The sequence below is a fragment of the Lontra canadensis genome, unplaced genomic scaffold (assembly GCF_010015895.1).
Source record: "Lontra canadensis isolate GAN:19392208 unplaced genomic scaffold, GSC_riverotter_1.0 scaffold5, whole genome shotgun sequence".
Classification (NCBI taxonomy): domain Eukaryota; kingdom Metazoa; phylum Chordata; class Mammalia; order Carnivora; family Mustelidae; genus Lontra; species Lontra canadensis.
The window spans coordinates 16,876,204-16,895,977 of NW_022630999.1; the positions used below are offsets into that span (position 1 = coordinate 16,876,204).

Consider the following 19,774-nt stretch of genomic DNA (forward strand, 5'->3'; position numbering starts at 1 on the left):
AGAGGCTGGGGAGAGTCTGTAGTGGCTAAGCCTGGACTAAAACCAGCCCCAGAGCCAGCCTCACCCCTACCCACTTGCCCAGGCTCAAAGCAGTGGGCCTCAGCTTTCAAATCCAGCCTCCACCCAGATGCCCCGTCTCCCTGGGTCCCGATTCTCAAGGCAGGAACCCTGGGGCCTCTGCTCACCCCTCCCTTCAGCAGGCGTTTCCAGAGCATGGGCTTGATGCCAGGCACTGTGCTGAGTGCTCGGGGCACACAGGCCAGTGAACAGGGGCACCTCCCCCTGCTGGAGGGGAAGACGGAGCAGCCAACAGGCCACCAAAGGAGATACGCGGCGCCCACCTTGTTGAGCCTCTGGATCTCCTTTTCCTGGTATTCCCGCTGCCGCGTGAGCGGGCTCAGCTGATCCTGCAGGTGCTTCACCTTCTGGCGCAGCTCCTTGGCCTCCGCCGTCAGCTGCTCCTTGTCGGTCTTCGGGGGACACAGGGCTGATCAGCAGGTGCCTCTCCGGGAAGCCTGAACTCCTTGCCCCACCCGCCTCTGACCTCGGTCAGCCAGGCCTCCTCTCTGCCTCTCCCTCAGCAGTCCCCAGTGCTTGCGTGAAGACACCATGCAGAGCGTCAGAGCCCTAATGCCTGAACATCCTGTCCTCAAGGAAAAGGCAGCTCAGTTCAAGGCAGCTCTTGCCAATGAGCTGAGACCTTGGCCACTGTCACAGTACTCTCTGGTCTATGCTCCCCTATCTGCCACCGGTTGGGGGCTCTTCACACGAGCCACGGATGGGTGTCAGGAGGTCTGTGAGCCCCAAAATGGGATGCAAAATTCTGCCTGTGTGATTTTCTAGGGAGAAGAGCCATAGTTTCTTCCAGATTCACACTGACGCCTTCTGTGATGCAGAGAAATGATAAAACCACTGAGACTATCTAAAGGATCTCTTAGCTCTTACAGTCTCTAAGCCTAGGAGAGAAGACACTTAGAGAAATAAATGCAGCATAAAAGGTAGTGTTCCTCCACAGAGAAACAAACTACTGTGAGGTGAAAAGAAAGGGCACCACAGCTGAGAAGAAACCAGGGAGGGCTTCCAGGTGGAAGCCCCGCCCCCACGCCCACTATGGGACAGGCAGGACTACTTCACTGCAGAAGGCCACAGCTGGATTGGCTTTTGGGGAGCATCAAGTCCTAATCCTTTGATGTGATGGGAAAGGACTGTCCAGAGAGGGGAGGTGACTTACCTAAGGCCACACAGTGAGCTGGGGCTAGAAGCCAGGTCTCCTAATTCTGCTTGGTGCTCCCTCTCCCCTTGCAAGTCAAAGGAAGTATTGCAAATAAGGGAGGTCAGCCAGAGATTAGGGAGGGAAGCCTTGGGCAGAACTTGTGGGAGGGGTCGGGACTTCCACTGAGAGGCTCCAGGATTAGCATGGCCTCTTGTCGCCATGTGTCCTTAACACAGGGCCACCTCCCAGCTAACAGGGAGGACTGTCCCATCCCATGGACTTGTCTCACCCAGCGATATAAGCTAGGGGAAGGAGCTGAAGAGCCAGGGGTCTGGTAGACAGTCACAGATGTGACTGCCCTTGGGGAATAGACAGGCAGTGTCCTCCCTAACACACACATTCAAGGCAAGGGGTGGTCACTGAGGCAGGCCAAACCCTCAGATAAAGCCCCTGGGGTCACATGTTGAAAGAGGGAACTGTGAAATGCAATCCGTGTTGAAAATGGCTTTTTAAGCTAGGTAAAAGCAACCTGTGCCCAGTTCCCATGAAGGAAAAGACACAATGACTTAAATACAATCTTCCAAGAATCTGGGGCTCCCAGTGGCCTTTCCTCTTTAAGCTGTCCCAGGGTCCTGGAAAGCCTTGGCTGTTATCAGTCACACACGGATGGCTCAGACACAATTTCTTCAGAGGACCTGCTCCTGGCCCCGCTCAGACCAGACCTGGCTCCCCCTTATGCCCTCCCCTCACTCCCTGGAACTTCTCCTGTGATACTTGAACACACTTGTTCCTATTTGCTTCTGTAATGACTTGTTTCCTGTTTCTTCCCCACCCGCTGATCTGTTCCCCGCTGAGTCTCGGTGCCCAGCACGGCGCCAAGTGCACGCTCTGCTGAACAGCGGCTAGACAGTGAAGAAAGGGAGCTCTGTCTGATATTTTAGGGCCCCCCTCCCACCCCACTCCAAACAGCCGTCACTACTCTAAACACTCAGCTGTCGCCCCCTCCCAGCAAGTACCCGAGCAGCCTGCATGTGTCTCTTTTATACTCTGTGCTTCCCTGTATGGTTCCCCAGTCTGTAACATCTTAATTAAACAAATCCTTTAATTAAACAAAAAGCTCTCCTGCATGCAAACATGAAAATAGGGGAAGCAATAGCTATTCCAATCTCAATTTTCAGATGGGAAACTGAGGTACAGGGAAAGAAAGTGCTTTTGCCTGTGGCCACACAGCCCTTAGCGCTAGAGCCAGAGCTGGGACCCCCAGGCCTCCTGACTCTGGCCATGCCCCCCCACCCCCCCACTGTCTGTTTATTATGCTGAGCTCTCAGCTACTGAGGTGGGGGAGAGAGGCCTCACAAGCTGAACCTGCAGGGCCAGCAGTCAACTTGCCTCCTCCATTTCGATCTTAGACTTGGCCAGGAGGAGCTTTCGGTCAAAGTCACGCTGCTTCTGTTCTCGCTCGGCCTCCAGGTCAGTCACCTGCTTCTGGAGGTCCGCCAGCTTCTGGCGCAGCTCAGTGATCTAGGTTCAAAGGCAGAGACGGGGAGTGCGTGAGGGAAGGGGTGAACCTGCAAGGTTCAAGGCTCCTCAGAAGGAAGCAGAAGGTGGAGACCGGGGAGGTCCAGAGAGCACAGCCAGGCACCTGGGGCTCAGCCGTGAGTCCCCATCACCCCACACTACCTTCTGCTCGTATTGCTGCTTCATAGACCGGAAATGCTGGTCCCACTGCTTGTTCACTTCGAGCAGCTGTGGGGAGAGACTGGGGTTAGCAGGAGACAGGCAGTGAAGGCACAAAGAGGGACAACTCCACACGGACTGGCTGTCACAGTGCGTGCAGTGTGTGTGGGAGAACGGTGGTCACGGATGCTCTGCCTTGAACCCTCCCCTTCTTGAAGACTCCACGTTCCCCAAGGAGGAACCTTTATCAAGTGCTGTATTTTATCTTCACCAGGGAAGTAAGACTAACACCAAAGGAGCAGTAAAATTATGTAATTCTGGAATAAACTTTATGTAATTTACATAAATTTATGTAGTTTATGTAAAATTATGTAATTCTGGAGTATGGTTACACAACACACGTGCAACCTGGGGTTGCGTATGAAAGCTTCCCATTTTTGTTTTCCTTAACTCATTGCTGGTGTCTGAAAAGGAAACCTGAAGGAGCCCTCGCACCAGTGTATGTAAGTACCCAGTACCAGGCTGGCCGTCTCAGCAACGTCTGCATGATGGCAAAATCTAGAGGACTACTGATGAGTAGGACGTGGGTTAAGAAAATTATACTAGAAACCGAAAATGAGAAGCTGTGCAGTTAGTAAGAAAATCAGGCCCCTAATACACTGGGACATTTCTAGGACAACCCGAATTATTTGCCCTCCATGACACACCACTTCCTCAAGGAAGAAAAACAATCCTACACCACTAAATACATAAAACAATAGGAAAAGCTATCCCCATTTCAGACACATTAACATACGATGAAGAGTATTCAAAAGTGAAGAAATATAATATATGTCTGATACATAAACAGTGACCCTCAAGGATATAGTTGATTTTGGAGGAGAAAAGAAAAACCTATAACCTGCAATCATGCAGTATGAAGAATATAATTTTTTCTGTTTATTTTAAAAAAACAGATTATGCATTAGTTAAGTACATAATAAAACTCGGGACTGTTGCCAACTTGTGGGCATCTCTAGGTGGAGAGATTCTCAATATTTCTCTAATGTGCATTATATTACTTTTGTCATCAGAACGAAGACCTTACAGCAAAACCAAAAGAAAACTAAAACTGATAAACACGTAAGTAGAAGACTGATGGAAGCCTGATCTGCTCCCGGGCTGGAGCCCCAGGGAGGGCAGCAAGGCCCAGGAATCCAGAGGAAAAGCTGAGCTGTGGGGGTGGGGGGTGAACGGCGAAGCCTTACAGACAGGACTGGGCTTCCGCCTCCAGTCTGGAAACACTGGCCTGGGGTGGGAGATGGTGGGGTACATGGGCATAGCCTCAATTCTGGAGACTTCCAACTGGTGAGAAGCAGTGCTGTGAGAAGGCATCCAATCCTCCTCTTCTGTGACAGTCCCTCCCTGACCCAGCAGCGTGGTGACAAAGGAGCTCCGGGCTCCCTGCCCCTGATGCTGCCACCCGCCTACCTTCCACCATCCAGGGTGTGCCAGAGGAGCCTTCCTAAACTATCTCCCTGCCAACAATTTTAGGCCAGGCCCCATATGCCACGTCTTCTGAGCGACCCTTGTAGGCAGGGGAACTGATTAAGAAACAAGAGCCCAGAATGAGGTGGCAGGTCTCTCTCCCATGGACAGATGGTTCTGTGGTCACCATGGTGACCACCATGGTGACCTAGGAGGAGACAGGGGGCCAGGGAGGGCCTTTGTCCTGCCAGGCCCAGGAGGGAAGGAGGGTCTTCCCTGAATTCCACCCCTCCACCCTCCGCCACCTACCTCAGTGCGCTGTTGCTCCAACATCTTTACCTTCTTCTCAGCTGTACCCAAGGCCCCCACCTCTGGGCTCTTCTCTGCTGCTGCACAAGCCTGGAGAGAACCACAGAAGGACCCTCAGCAAAGCCTCAAAGAACAAGGCTCCTGAGGGCCTTTACCCAGGGATCCAGGCCTCACTCTCCCACTTCTCTAATCTGCCCACCAGCCAGGACACCACTCTACATCCCAGCCATGACTAAGCCTGCTCTGGAAAGTCTATCCAGATTGTTATTCCTACTCCCCTGCCCACCTGCCCCCCTGCTCTCTGCTCCCCTTCCCATGGCCACTTCTTCCCCTGCTCAGACTCTATAAGGCACTGCCACCATCCCCTACCCAACATCAACCAAAAATCCTTCACTAGAAGGTAAGAGTTATGGCTTTTTAAAAAAATAATTTATAAAATGTTTATTTTATATGTAGAAAATTTATAATTAAATAATTAAATAAATCTGTTTAGAAAGATATGGCATAAAGATGTGTATGTGTGATGAGTACATGTACATGTGCTTCCTAGCTCTGTCCTTTGAGAGAGCCTAACCCAGTGACACTCCAGGAGCAGTGAGCACACCCCGTGCCCAGATCTTTGTTTCTAAATGCTATTCTCCAACAAAAAGAGGCAGGGCTCCTTAGAGAAGGATTGTTGATTCCAGGGGCAGGTAAAACAGAAGCAGAGTTGGGATCAACTTGTGCCAGGAAGTAAGAAAGTGCTGGGGCACCTGAGTGGCTCTGTCAGTTAGACGTCTGACTCTTGGCTTTGGCTCAGGTCATGATCTTGGGGTCGTGAGATCAAGCTTCACGCCGGGCTCTGCACTGGGTATGAAGCTTGTTGAGGTTCTCTCCCTCTGCCCCTTCCCCCACATCTCTAAAATAAACTAATCTTTAAAAGTAAGAAAGTGCTCAATAATAATATGAAGAAGCAAAGCATGTCTCATGGGCACAGGAGACAACTTGAAGAGCTTCCTCTGGCCTAAGCTAGAACAATTTGAACAAAAATATAGATCATGGTCGTAGTAGATGATGATCCAAAGAATAAAATAAATATCCTTGAGTCCACAACTGGTAGAAAAGACTAGTTGAATAAATAAGTAAGTGGGGGAGAAGGGCTAACTCTCCCTTACAGAAGAATTCCAATTACTAAACAGAAAAGGAGCGAGGGAAATTCAAAATCTACTACGGTCATGATCTCTGCAGGTAAGATCCATCATGGATACTACAATAAGAAGTGTAAGGAGAAATAGGACATTTGCGCAGACTTAAAGTTTCTCCTCAGAACTAAGTATTTATTAACCACAAGGGGAAAACTGGTTCCTTTATTACAGAGAAACTGACACATACCTCCTTAGCCAGCAATCAGTGTGGACGGTGATAAGACACAGTGACGTCATGTACCCTTGCCGGGATGCACCAGAAGTGCATGGTGTCACTCCTACTGTGCTCCCAACCAAGTTCAAGGGCACACCCTTCATCTGATCATGAGGGAACACCAATTAGACCCACACTGAAGGACACGCTACAAAATCACCAGCCGGTAGAACTCCCAAGCATCAAGCTCGTGAAAGAGAAGATGCGGCTGGGACAGTTCACAGACCGGAAGAATCTAAGGGAATGTGGGGTCCCGGACTGGTGATGCCCGAACAGAAAGTGCTGGAGGAGGATGCAGTGAGAAACCAGCGAAATCTGAACAAAGTCTATAGTTTTAGTTAATAGTGGTTTATTTTCTAGTTTCGATCATTGAACCGCAATTATGTAACTTGTCAAGGGGGTCTGGGAAGTCTCTGGACTACTTTGGCAACTCTTCTGTAAATCTAAAGTTATCTCAAAATAAAGTTTGAAAAAATTTTTTTGGACTAGGAGATGTTGAGGTGAAAGAGCACAACCAGCTTAGGAGGCTGGCGGTGGAGTGCTGGCTCTCTGCCGAGGAGACCAAACAAGGTGGGCTCCAAAGGCCCCAACTTCTGATATCCTGTGGGCTTGTCAGCATTTGTCCTGGGGTCACTGCCCACATTCTCTCTATCCCCTGGCCCCTCAACTCCCTGTATTTCCCCCAGGGCTTGGGTGGGAATGGGCAGGCCTGGGCCATGAGGGCAGCATTCGTGAGGCTCCAGTGCCCCGTGTAGGCTGAGGCCTGTCAGCACACCACAGAACGAGCTAGGAAGAGTGGGCTGGGGGAGCCCTCCAGAGACACTGGCCTTTAAGGAAGGCAAGAGATGGGCCTGCCCCTAGAAGCCTGCTGCCTCCTTACAGGGCAAGGAGGAAGAGAGGCTGGGGGCTCCCGGGGGTACACCCTTAACCTCCACGAAGAAGAGAAGGGTCAGCCTGCCTGGCTGCCGGCACCAAAGCTGCCATGAGAAGCAATAGCTAAGGTCACAGGTTACCATATGCTCCTGGTGCTAAACCTAATTCACAGGTATCACGCCACTGAATCCTCCCACCATCCTCTGAGGCCAGTGTTATCACTTCCATTTTACAAAAGAAGAAGCTGGAGCCACACAGCTGGTTTGTGTAACTCATCCAAGGTGGCTGTTCTGGCAAGAGGTGAGTGAGCACTCAAGCCACATGGGGCTCCGGCGGCCACTGCCTCTAACACACGCCCCCCATGGGACCTTCCTCCCCAGCAGGATGCTAAGAGCTGGACCTCCAGGGAGTCGAGCGACATGAGTTGACACCGAAGGGCTGGGGAAAGTGAAGAGGACTGCCCACAGAATCCCACACCATCGTGGCTCAGGGGGAGCTCCATGGGTCACTTCCACAAAAGGACAGCCCAGGAGGGCTCTGCCCTGAGGGGTGAATGGAGGAGGGGAGGGGCGTCATGGGCTGGAGTTTGCCATTTATCAGTGTGCATCTCTGCTGCTCCGCTGGTCAGCCTGCTAGCAGGTGATGCAGGGAGCTTGGTGACAGGAAGTCATGTGACCTTTCCATACCTCCTGCCAAGGCTGTCATGGAGTCATCATCCCCGCCCTGCCTAGCATACGTGTGGAGTGGAGATCCAAATAGGATGACAGATATGAGTTCCACATTGCCACATAGTAACAAGGTATTAAGTTATTAAGATAATTACTACTATTACATAGGTGTGGGGTTTGTTAAAGATGTTGAGTCCTGTTGTGCAGCCATTAAGCCCCATTAAAAAGGGAAAATGTGTCAGGAAAAAGCTGAGACTCAGCTCTGTGGGAAGGGGAAAAGACACAGAGCAGGCAAGGGAGGAGAGCCAGCTTCTGGCTGGGAACTGGATGTGAGCCACAGCTGGGAGCAGCCATGGGAAGGGGGGGCCAGGCCATGGCAATGTCAGCTAACCCCCACTTCTCTCCAGGTCAGAGGTCCCAGGATGCAATCCCAGGAGCTCACCTGGGTCCCCTGAGGAGCTTTCTCAAGCCAACACCCCATCCTGCCAGGAATATCTGAGACGTTAAACTGACTTTTGAGACCCACCCATCAGAGACCTTCACAAATGGGACCACGTTTAGGGAATGTGCCCAGACTGAGCGAAGGACTCGACACCACTCTCTGTAAGCAGTGGCTGAAGGAAGTGGAGCTACTAGGCCTGGAGAGGAGAGGGCCTGTGGGGGCCACCGAGCCAGAGTCACGGCCAGCAGCCCGAGTGTATATGCCAGGGGATGGGATGCTGAATGAGGGCCGAGGAGTGGAAGCTCCAGAAGTACGGACTGTCAAGCTGAGCTGAGGAGATGCTATCTAACAAGAACCTCGACCCAGGGACGCTGGCTGCGGCAGGAGGTGGGGAGCTCACCACCATGGGAGGTGGCTGTGGAGGCCAGGCCCTGACGATGGAGGATGCTGTGGAAGGAGTTTCTGGGCACATACCTGCTGGTGTCCAGCCACCCCCTTCTTGCCTACGCCTTCTGTCTTTGGTGAGCCTGGCTGCCCACAGGCGTCCTCTTTGCCGCAGCTCATCAACAACTTCTTGAGCTCCAGGTTTTCTTCCCTGGGTCAGAGGCAAACACAGAGGTCATGTTGCTGGCCCTGTGTTAAGGAAGCCAGGGTTCTCGGACCTACTACTCTTCCGAAGAGCAGCTGAGTCCTGGAGGAGAAGGTGGGACCCCAAACCAAAGAAGGAATCCCTAGGCCCCTTTGCTGGCAATCTGGGTTTCTCTAGAAGTCTCTGGTCATCAGCAGCAGGGTTTCCCAATGGTTGGGGCTCTGCACACATGACATCTCCAGGATGTCACTCAAAACCTTCATTAAACGACTCCGATCACACTCCAGGGAGCAAGTTACACTCTTTCCAGTCAGCTTCAAACCTCCTGTGTAGAGCAGGGAACATTCTCAGCTGAGGCCAACAGATCTGGAGCTCTCCTCCAGGACGTGCTGTTCTGCCTTATTCACAGGAAAGGGCAGGCTTCAGGCTCAGAGCCTCCCGAGGGCCATGGCACTTTGCCAGAACTTAGTAACACCCTTCCATGTTTGCTGTATTTCTTCTTGGGCTTGTCTTCTACCCATAGGGAATGCAGTTTTCTATTAACTCCGAGTTTTATTTATTCTGTTAATGGCAAGTTTTTTTAATCATAATTTTCAGGAAAAACATGATTCAAATCAAAGCCAATTCTTAAATCGAGAAGGCAGGTGACATAGAACATAATAGAAAGTGTTGACGTGGGTTCAGGTATGACTAAAATTGGGAAAATATTTACGTTGTATTTGCCAGCTAAGCTTCCATGTAATAATAGAAAAACAGAGAAGTAAAGTGGCTTTCCACAGGTCACACAGCAGGGACCTGCACTCTTGCTTTCTAGTCCTGAGTCTTTCCTCCACCTGGGGTCTCGGATCCATGGATGGAGTCATTATGGCTCTAAAACCTCCCAAGTGTTCGGCCAAGTGTTCACTCAAAATGGCACAGGGACTCAGTAGTTACCTGTTGCACTCCCTGGGCCCCAGTCTCCCCTCTGCACAATGCGGGGTCTGACCTGTGTAATCTCGAAGGGCCCTTCAAACTCTGACAAGAGCACTGTTTCTCAAGTGTGATCCCGGGTCTACCCACATTGTAATCCCAGAGGCCCTTGGGAAAATGCCTAGGCCTGCCTCACATCCACTGCATCAGGAGCTCAGCTGAGGAGGCAGGGCTGGGAGTGGGAACTCTCCCAGACTCGCAGTGACTCTGAGGCACAATGGAGAGCCAGGAGGCAAATGAGGGACCCCTGACGGTAGTCAGGAAAACGGCAGGACATGATGGTGACCAGCAGAGGGCAGCAAAGTCCTGAGCCCTCTCCCAGCTGTCCCAACAGCAGGCCGGCTGCTGTTAACAGGCCAAGGGGGCAGGTTCCTAAGGAAGGAGCCCAATTTGTGCAGACCTTCTTCTGAAGCTCTCAAGGCCCTTGAGAAAGTATTAAAAGGGCCAGTGAAGGCACCCAGGGAGAAGGACCAGGAGACCCAACATCAAAAGCCTCAGAGCCCTCAGCCCACAGCCCAGAAAAATCAATGCGAGGCACTACCCTCTCCTCCTGCCCGTCTGACTCCTTGCTCCTGAGGAGCCAGGACTTACCGTAGCCTCTCAGCAGCCTGATCCCGCTGTTCCAGGCCCTTGTCCAGCTTGGCCTTCAGGGCCTCGTTCTCCTTCCGAAGCTGCTCACACAGGGTCTGCAAGGCAGAAAGGTTGACGGGGGGTAAGGTGAGGGCAGGAGTGCCTCCCAAGTGCAGGCTGACAATGAAGGCCAGGGGAGGGCCACAGCCACACCAGGTCCCAACACATGATCCCCTTTGCGTGGCCTCAGCAAGCCCCTCTCAGGACAGCTGGGAATCCAGGCGCTAGGCCCATACTGGCTCCTCTACGCGTCCTCTCCCTCGGGAGCCAGCCATAAGCATGCATGACCAAGAATCAGCCACAGGCCCTTCAGGTCTTGCTAGGCAGAGAGCTCCATCCCTCCTCCTCTTCTACTGCTGTTCCCACAGCACAGAATACTCTTCCTCACCAGCCCACCCCAGCTGACTTTTACTCCTGCTTCAACTCTTAGCCTAAACGTCCCTTTGTCAGAGAAGTCCTCCCTGATTCTCACACCTTGGGGGAGTGAGGTCACTGCCTTTATCCTTGCTCACAACCCCTGCTGTCCCCCTGCTTAGGACCTGTGACAAGGACAGCCGAAGAGCCATAGTCTGTGAGCACCCACAGGCCCGGGAGCCCCTCCCCACTCTCCAGTCTGCCGTCAAATTCCCAGCCCAGCTCGGGACCTAGCGCAGCCAGCACTCAACTCTGCTGAGGGAATGCCCGACCACATGACTGAGCGGCCCGTGAAGAAACGAACAAGTGAGGAGAAATGTCCCAGGAGGCTCATGAGCTAGTCAACCTGGGGAAGGTCAGAAGCTTCTGGTGTGGTCAGATGGCGAGAGAGGGCATTTGCTCAAGACCTCAGCAAGGTCTCAGGTGCCGCTCGGGCTTGCTTCACTTCAGAGACACAGCTCCCTCCTCTCCACACGGGACAACAGTTCCTCCTCTGCCTGCTTTACAAACAAGACCCTCTGGAGCTGGCCAGTCCCCCAACCTATCTGTGGACTCCTGCTGGGAGGCGGGGGGTGGGGCATGGAAGATGGGAGGGACAGACTGGAGGGCGGGACGTGCGTGATGCGCATGTCCCTAGAGAGGTGCTCACTCTTTAGACACATACTTAGTGAGCACCTAGTACGCATCACGTCCATGGCCGGGTGCTCTTCCACTCACTGCCTCGTGGGAGCCGCACGGCTTCCCCAAAGCTACTGAACTCTCCGTTTTAAAAGCCCGGCCGGTGCAGGTGAAGTGATTTGCATGAGGTTGCACAGCTGCTAAGAATCACCACTGGGATTCCACTCCATGTGACAGATGGAAACTGGGGTGTCCCCCCACCCCCTGCCCCCTGCACAGAGAGGGGAGGGAAGGCCTGTAGCTGGGCCAGTGCACAGCTGGTGGTGATCACAGCCTACCACCTGCTCCCTTCTGTTTCCAAGCAGGCTCTCTGCCATCACCTGCTTACTCCTGGCCCATGAAAGTGAGCAGCAGCGAGCACGACGTGTGTTCGCTGCTGGGCTGGCCCAGGCACAATCCTCTGGTCTCTCTCCCCAGTGGCTGGGGCTGCCTCATAGCCCAAAGGGCCCGTGATGCCGGGGTGTCTGTCAGCCTGGGCCTCTCAGTAACTGAGGAGCGGAAACAAGCCGCTGCCCCACAGGATCCGTGGGAAACCTGTACGGTAACCAGGGAGACTTCAGAGTTGTGTGTTTCCACAGAAAAACCTAGCCCTTTCTGACTAACACAGGGGAGACCCAGGAATGCTGCGTGGAGGAGACAGCCTGGAAACGGAGGCTGGCAGGACACAAGGGATCCGAGGCCAAGGGGGCGGAAGACTACCCTGACCGGTTCCAGTGCCTAGCAGAAGCCTTACACTATACCTGCCTTTGACAGTGTTTGTGGAGTGAACCAAGAAACAAATCAATGAATAAATGAGGAGAAACCGGATTAATGTGCCTCCACCCACAGGCTAGGCAAATGCCCAGGATGCCATGGCCCTGGGCGGGAACAGAGTATCCTGCTTCTGGTCATGAAGGGAAGGCCGGGACGAGGACTTGTGTGCTGTCTACCTGCCATTCCAGAGGGCTGCTTCCTCCGAGTCTTTGGGCAAATGCCTTGGGCATAGAGCAGCCAACGGAGGATGTCATCAAGGTCATCACCTTCCATCGAAGGGGCCAAAAGAGCAGACCTGTGAGGTCATTTGATCACTAACTCAGTCAAAAACGTGCATGAAACACCTGCTATGTGCTGGCCCCTAGGACACAGCAGTGACCGTGCCAGGTAAGGAGCTGCCCTGCTACAGGAGGCTTATAGTCCAGCATAGCAGGGAGTGCAAGGCAACAAAATCAAACACAAAGTGGATAAGCCACCGAATAAGATAAAATTAGTACCAGCTATGACCAAGAACCAAGAAGGCAACACACAAGAGCTCGATACATAAAAAAGGAGGTTGGCAGGACCCTCTCTTATGAGGCCTGGTATCGATTCCCATTTCAAAGCCAAAACGTCAGCACTCGGGATCTCACTGCACACAGCGCACCACGTTCACCTCCTCGGAGCTCGACCTGGACACTGCTAAGCCTCTGTGATGGCGAAAGACCTCACCTTCACACACACACACACACACACACACACACACACACACACACCCTCGCTGAGACCCTTACGGTGTGCTCCGGTCACTCCCCTCAACACACGCCTCCCTCGTGGGGGGATGGGAGTCCTGCGTTCTCCCTGGGGTCCTCTGCCCCTCACCTCTGTCCTCACACCTGTCTCCAGCCTGGACGCCACCCCTGCTCTTGTCAGCCCAGCCCTTCCCAAGGTCACACACAGCAGACTCCCCCTTCCCCCGCCCACAACAACTGGAGCGTCTTGAATGTCTGCTGACATCAACGAGACCACAGATGAGTGACTGAACAGTGACTGGCATGAAGGCAGGAAGGAGGCCTCCTAGTGCCTCAGTTTCGCCATCTGGGAATCCTTCTCTGCCCCAGGCCCTTGAGGCTAAGATCCCCAGCCTGGTACGGAAGACCGAACCCCACAAAACACTAACAGCGACCACATGCTGCATCTGAGGCTGCCCTGGGTGCTCCATCGGGACAGCAATCCCACGAGGGAGGCATTCCCGACTCCATGTTATGGAGAGGGACAGTGCAGGAAAGAGAGGGTAAGTGACCTGGCTATCCTCATATAGCCGAACAAACCAAAAAGTCCCTACTGGAAGCAAGGACCATTCTACTCCAAGGCCCGGCCCGGCCCAGGAGGGAACCTGACATCACGACTACGGCGTGGGGAGGGTTGGGAGGCGGGAAGGGTGCTTCGGGCATGGGATTCAGAGCATGATGGACTGCGGGCCGAATCCCAACTCTTCCACCACTACAGGCGGGGCTGCCACCAAGCGCCCAGGCCCACTCCCAGGTGGCACCCCGACTGTGACATTTGCATTGCCCACACGTTTTCCAATTTCCTGCCTCTTCCTCTCGCCTTCCCACAACTTCCTGACCTTGCTCGCCACCCTGAACAGTAAGCCCGGGGTCAGCCCCCAACATCACTGGAGGGGCCCTTGGGACCTCTGGCTCCCCAGGAAGAGTGGGGTTGGGGGAGGTGGAGAGGGAGCACACCTGCCATCCCTGCCCCCCCCCCCACACCCCGTAGTCGGCCTCACCTGCAGGATGGAGGTGCGCTGCTCATTCTTGTGCACCTTGGAGGCCAGCCGGTTGAACTCGAGGGCCATGCGGCCCAGATGCGTGAAGAGCTGGCTGTGGTCCGGCTCCTCAGCACACACGCTCAGTGTGCTCTCCAGGCGCTGCAAATGCAGCATCAGGTTGCTGTCCTCGTGGGGCAGGGGACCCAACACCTGGTGGGGGGGGGCACATGGACCACTCATCACCAGCCATTCTCCCTCAGCTTCCCCCACTCCATGCCTCATGACTCAGTCTCCCCCTGAGCCCCACAAAACCCAGGGAAATTCTCTAGTTACACGGGTTCCCTGTCTGGGGCTGACTCACGAGGCAGGACTTGGGACTCCCAGGCTACAGGCTGGCTCACCAGCATTGGGTCCACCTTCCTCCCACACTCTGGGCCTCACTGGGTGCCTGCGGGTAAACCACTCGTCCACCAGGCCTCCGAGTCCTCTAATAAATGTACACACACTCCTCCCTTCCCTTCTGCCTCACAGGGTTCTCAGGAGGATGAACGAGATGTGAAAGCTGCAAGCCCAGGAGAGGGGTGTCCCTTTATAAACAGTACTGCTTCTTTGGTTCAGGGACTCTCGACTAGGGAGCCATGCAGAAACCTACACTACTTTTGTGTCTATAGGTGTATCCCTTCTGGGGAATGGTCCAAGCACTCATCCATTCCTCAGAGAGCCCAAGAGTCAAAACAGGTCAAGAACCACTCCTCTAGAAGGTTCAAATAGCCCCAATCTAGTAGTGCATGTAAGAAATGAAGCAAACTGTGGGTCTAATCTCAGTAATCAGTCTCTCTCTCTCTCTCTTAGGCACCTCTCCTATCTAGAACATTCTTACCAGACAATGGTACTTAGTTATGCCAACACCAAGCCCAAGGATCCTCACTGGCCCCTTAGAGCTCACTGCGTCGAGCCCGGCTCCCCTGCTGGGTATCTGATTCCCCACCATCCCCTGCCTGGACCTCCACACACCAGGCCCCACACCTCCTCGGTCTTCATTCCCACAGTGCCCCCTCTGCCCATCCTTCCTAGCCAGGCCCACACTTCAGCTCCTCCAGCAGCCTCCCCTAAACACTTATGGAAGTCAAGATGTCAGCGCCATGGGGAGGCTCAGGGCTCAGGCTGAGAACCTACAGTACGGGCAGAAGGAACTTGCCCGAAGTCACCCAGTGACTCAGTGGCAGAGCCAGGACTGGAACGTCAGCTTTTGGCTCTTGATCCGGCACCTGCCATCCTGAGCTCCCTTGTCTGCACTCGGCTGCCCTGGAGGTGCCCCACGGCCACTGCACGGCGTTCGGCGAATGCCTCCTCGATATTGTTAGCACCTTACCCACCCAGGAGCTGAGGCTGCTGCTTCTGCTGGGCGATCAATCTCCCACTGCCTCTTCCCACAGAGGATTAGAGGTGCTGACTGCTGCTCTATTTACGGCTCATGGACCGCTTCATCTCTATGATCTCTCCCACCAACCTGCAAGCTCCCGGGGAGCAGGGAGGCTATCCTGCCTTTACTTGGTGCAGACGAGGCACATGGTGGGGCAGCACGATGCAACTACTGGGCCAAGGTCATAGAGTGACATACTCTCTGAGCAGGGGCAGGGTGGGGGTAAGGGCGGGTGCTATCTTTCCTCCTCAGCCAGCATCTCAGAGCCTCCAGGCATCAGAACCTTTCTGATGCTCAGACCTGTCCGATACGGTGAGGAGCCACTTGTCACTGAGGGCGTGCTAGTGTAAGCCAGATGACCACCTGACGGGGACCCTGCAATACGGGGGGACTGACAGACGCAACACACCACCAGTGAATCAAGGAGCAACACCTGTCCCTTAGTCCTCAGTGGGAGGAGGAAATAGGAACCATGGGCAAGAGTCACGCCACTTCCTGCCTTATAATCAGCACCGAAAAAATCTCAAAGTGGACACAGAGGCAGAAGGAGGAGAGGACAGGACTTTTAAAACTTATGAAGAATGTTCTAGACCTTCTGCAATGGTTCTCCACTAAGTCTGCCATTTTAAGAGAGAGCAAAGGGGGACAGAGTTGGCGTAAAGGCAGCAAGCAGGGTGAGGTATGGAAAGAGGGTGCTGGGAGACACCCCCAGAGCTGGAGGAGTGTGTGTGTACGCGTGAGTGTGTGTGCATAAACGCCCTAAGGGGACCTGGGAGGAGCAGTGAGCCTGCACAAGAGGGTAAATCACCTGCCTTGAGCTGTTCGGGGCTTCTCTGGCCCTTTCTCCTCCACCCAGGCTAGGAGCCCACAGGCCCAGGAGCTGACTCACAGTATGTGGAGGTGCCCAGCACAAGGCCAAGACCAGCGGGGCTGGCAGCGTGCCCAGGCTTTCTCAATGGTCGGGTGCCTGTGCAGCCCCAGTCGGGGAAGTCATCGGCCAGGAATTTGCATATGTGAGCGAGAAGTGCCCCCTGCCCCAGCCCCTTGTGTATCCCCAAGTGACTCCAGAGTGCCCCAGGGATGTGAGCGATCCTGTGCCTCTCTGCCAGCGCCAGGTGACTGAAACAGAGAGGAGACGTGGGATGAGCCAATACCCGCCATCCACTCACCTTTGTGTTTCTGGTGTGGCCGCCACTTGCCGGGGGAGAAGTCTGGTCGTCGGCGGGGACCACTTCAAATTCAGAGGAGGTGCCCTGCACAGAAAGGGAGTTACGGACTGCCTGAGAGAACACCACCTCGCCCCTCTGGGGCCTCATGACAGAGCAGGAGTTCGTCCGGGCAGCCCCTCCGCGCACAGGCTGTGCCCACAGGGCAATTCCACATGGCTTCCTGTGAGCCCCCACAGCAGGATTCCCAGCAGGTCTGCCCGCACCCCACTGTGTGATGTGAGGTCACCTTCCCCTCCACGGCCAGTTTCCTCATCTGTAAAACGGGGATGTGGGGCTAGTGACCTTGAACTGCTAACTAGCTCGTTAGGCCTTGCACATTTAGAATGTTTGCAAATTCCAGTGTTTCTCAAAGCAACCTACAGAGAGATCAGAGGACCCTATCCCCTTTGGACAGATGAGGAAACTGAGAGCACGTCGTTAGTTCACGCAAAGGCGGGCAGCACAGATCGCGGTTAGCAGGGCCCATACCAGGGCAGTCCCGGGCTGGCCTCGCTAACCCAGTCCCAGAAACCTCAGAGGTGTGCACCCGTCTGCAATAAGGCCCAAGGATACGTCAGCAAATCTGGAGAGCCTTTCAGGAGTCACCCAACTGCAGGGTGGGTGGCCAAGGACTTTCAGACGATCATACCTCTCAGCCATACCACGCAGGATGCATAGTTGTGTAAACAACAGACAGGCCAACGGTTCCCCTCAACCAGGAACTGGCTCTGGGACTGCAGTTGAATCTGGTCTCCAAGGCCTATTCCAGCCCTTCCCTCATCCCAGGAACAGGCAGACAGGCGGAAGGGCCTCCACACTCAGCTTCAGCTGAGCCTCCCCGCCACCGAGAACCCAGCTCGGGATCTCGGCCCCACCCTGCTAAGCATCCCTTTCACCTCCACTTCCCCAGTGTTCTGCACGACCTTACAGCGAAAAGTTCTTCCCTGTCTGGACCTCATCTGTAGCATGAAGACCCTACACCATATGACCACTATGGCCCCTTCCAGTCATAAGATACCAAGAAGAACTTCTCAAGGCATATCTGGAGAAAGTACTGTCTAAGCCCCGCTGGAGAAGAAGAGTTCAAGGCCACATCTATCTAGTCTCCCAGCACTGTGTACAGTCAACACACACTCAGTACTATGCAACTCAGTAGATGGGAGGAATGCCCTGTGCATCCCGGGGTCTTCCCGGTTAAGTGTTAATTATGACCTTCACTTGAAAACAGGGAAAGTGAGGCCCCAAGGAGAGAGAGATCACCTTGCCCAGTATCACCTAGCAAGTCAAAACCGAAGCGTTTTGACTTCAACCTTCCCTCTCCAAATTCCTGTATCTACCATGGGGCCCTTGAAGTCCAGGCAACTTTCAGCCATGGTTCCAAATGTAACTTACGCTGGATGGAGGTTTTTGGACTGGCTCGGGTTTGTCGCTGGGGTGTGCAGGGTCAGTGGGCGGTGCTGGGCCACCTGCATCCTTTCCTGGAGAATTGAGAACACATGGATAAGCAGAAGGGAAAGGGGGAAAGCCCATGTCCTGCGCCCTCGAGGACAGCCCGGGCCAGAAGCGTTCTCAGCGTTCCCTACATGAGTCTGGGAAAATGGGAGGTGGTCCCACTGGGGGCAGGTAGCCTAGGAAAATGACTGGAATAATGGGGACAGAACATGGGTGGAAAGACATCTTCTCCGCACTTGCTGGGAAAAATCCCAAGGTGGCCTCTGCTCCTCACTACCCTGGACATGCCTCCCTGATGACAAGGGGGACACCGCATAATTAACCAAGTATTTTTATATTTATCATCTCAGCCAATACTCGGGACAGCTCTGTATCTCCACTTTTAAGTAACGAAACGGGAAGCCAGGAAAGGTCACCAACCGGCCCACAGTCACATGGCCAGCAATGGCAAAACCAGGACTCAGACTCAGCTCTCCCTGACCTCCTGGAGCTGCTGGAGGGTGGCTGCATGTCCCCTCAGGGGCTGGGACTCCGAATTCACTGCTGAGCAGACCAGTGAAGGCTGGAAGCTTCCGCTGACTACAGTGCAGTGGACTCTGGGATCATCACTTTCTTCACTAGTCCACTCAGCGAAGGTAACCCCCAGCCAGCGGAAGGCCGGCACACGGGCCTGGGCCAAGACCAGAGGCAGGCTGCAGCAGAAGGCACCTGAGCCTCACATGAGGGGACCTTTGCTTTCCTGGTCCCTGACCTTGCCCTTTACTCGGAGACACGCCAAGGAAAGTGTGTTGACTCCACTCAGGACTGCAAGCCTTCCCCCTAGTCAGTGTTTCCCCTTTAATAGGTGTGCAGGTACCTGACACCTGAAATACACTGCATCAGGCTAACAGGAAATCCAGATTCCTCCACAGGCCTCAGCCTCCCCCATGGTAAAATGGAACAAGTGGGGCCAGCCCAGAGAGCTTTCGACCCATGTGCCAACTCTGAGTGGCTCGAAGTGGCTGTCTGGAATTCGATGCCTGGCACACAGTAGCTGCTCATTAAAGATGTGCAGAACAAATACGCTGCCACAGACCCTGAGGCCACATCCTGGGTGCAGGGGACTGTGACCCATCACTAAGGTGTGCCAGGGCCCCTGGAGTGCTGAGTCCCCAGCCACTTTTGGACAGAATGATTTTGCGGTCCCTTCCATGCCTGACCTTCTGAAGGATACTGGAGACAAAACACAATGAGGAGGAGGGTCTGTGGCCTCAGGACCAGTGGAGGCGATGTGGGTTTCTGAATGATTTCTGAATGAATGTGACCACTGCTCAGATCTAGAGTTAGGAGTCTGGGGAAAGGCAGTGGCCCACTGGGCCCCCCTCATACTTGTGAGCTCAGCCAGGTGGTCATAGGAGGCCAGTGAGGGAGACGGCGTTGGGAGTAGCTCGCTGTCCTTGACCAGCTCCTCTGCCTTCTGCCGCAGTCTGGATGCTTCCATCTGGGACTCTTCCAAAAGCTCCCCTGGGGAGATGATGGGGAGCAAAGGAGTTACTCAGATCAGTGTACCCGTTCTCCCAGCCCCACACCCCAAGCCTGCTTCTGTGTAGCTTCTGATGCTGTGGGCCCTGGGCTGTGCCCCAACCATCGCCCTGTGGGCTAAGTGCGACACACATCATTCCAGCCCCCAAGCAGAGATGGGTAGGGAAAGAAGGGGCCCGGCAATCAGGGGAAATGGAGGAGAGGGGAACCGAAAACAAACTCCTGGCCTCCAGGCACTGTCTTGCTGACCCATTCCTGCCATACCTGGCGAGGGACTCTACAGAAAGCTAGGGGCTTTCTGAGAGCAACCATCATGGCCCCTGGGGCCTACCCACAG

At 54.2% G+C, this 19,774-nt stretch overlaps 1 protein-coding gene across 7 annotated transcripts in view; it reads right to left on the reverse strand.

Moving 5' to 3' along the window:
- TNIP1 (TNFAIP3 interacting protein 1) overlaps nt 1-19,774 on the reverse strand; it is a 46,639-nt gene that overhangs the window by 7,726 nt on the left and 19,139 nt on the right. For all 7 annotated transcript variants that reach the window (XM_032851588.1, XM_032851584.1, XM_032851589.1 and 4 more), the window contains 10 exons: nt 19,285-19,419; nt 17,857-17,942; nt 16,426-16,509; nt 13,852-14,043; nt 10,197-10,291; nt 8,522-8,642; nt 4,667-4,756; nt 2,894-2,959; nt 2,603-2,734; nt 342-470 (listed from right to left, as the gene is read on the reverse strand). In XM_032851588.1, coding sequence (XP_032707479.1) covers nt 342-470; nt 2,603-2,734; nt 2,894-2,959; nt 4,667-4,756; nt 8,522-8,642; nt 10,197-10,291; nt 13,852-14,043; nt 16,426-16,509; nt 17,857-17,942; nt 19,285-19,396 — 1,107 coding nt within the window. In that variant the 5' untranslated portion in view covers nt 19,397-19,419. The remainder of the gene's footprint in view (nt 1-341; nt 471-2,602; nt 2,735-2,893; nt 2,960-4,666; nt 4,757-8,521; nt 8,643-10,196; nt 10,292-13,851; nt 14,044-16,425; nt 16,510-17,856; nt 17,943-19,284; nt 19,420-19,774) is intronic.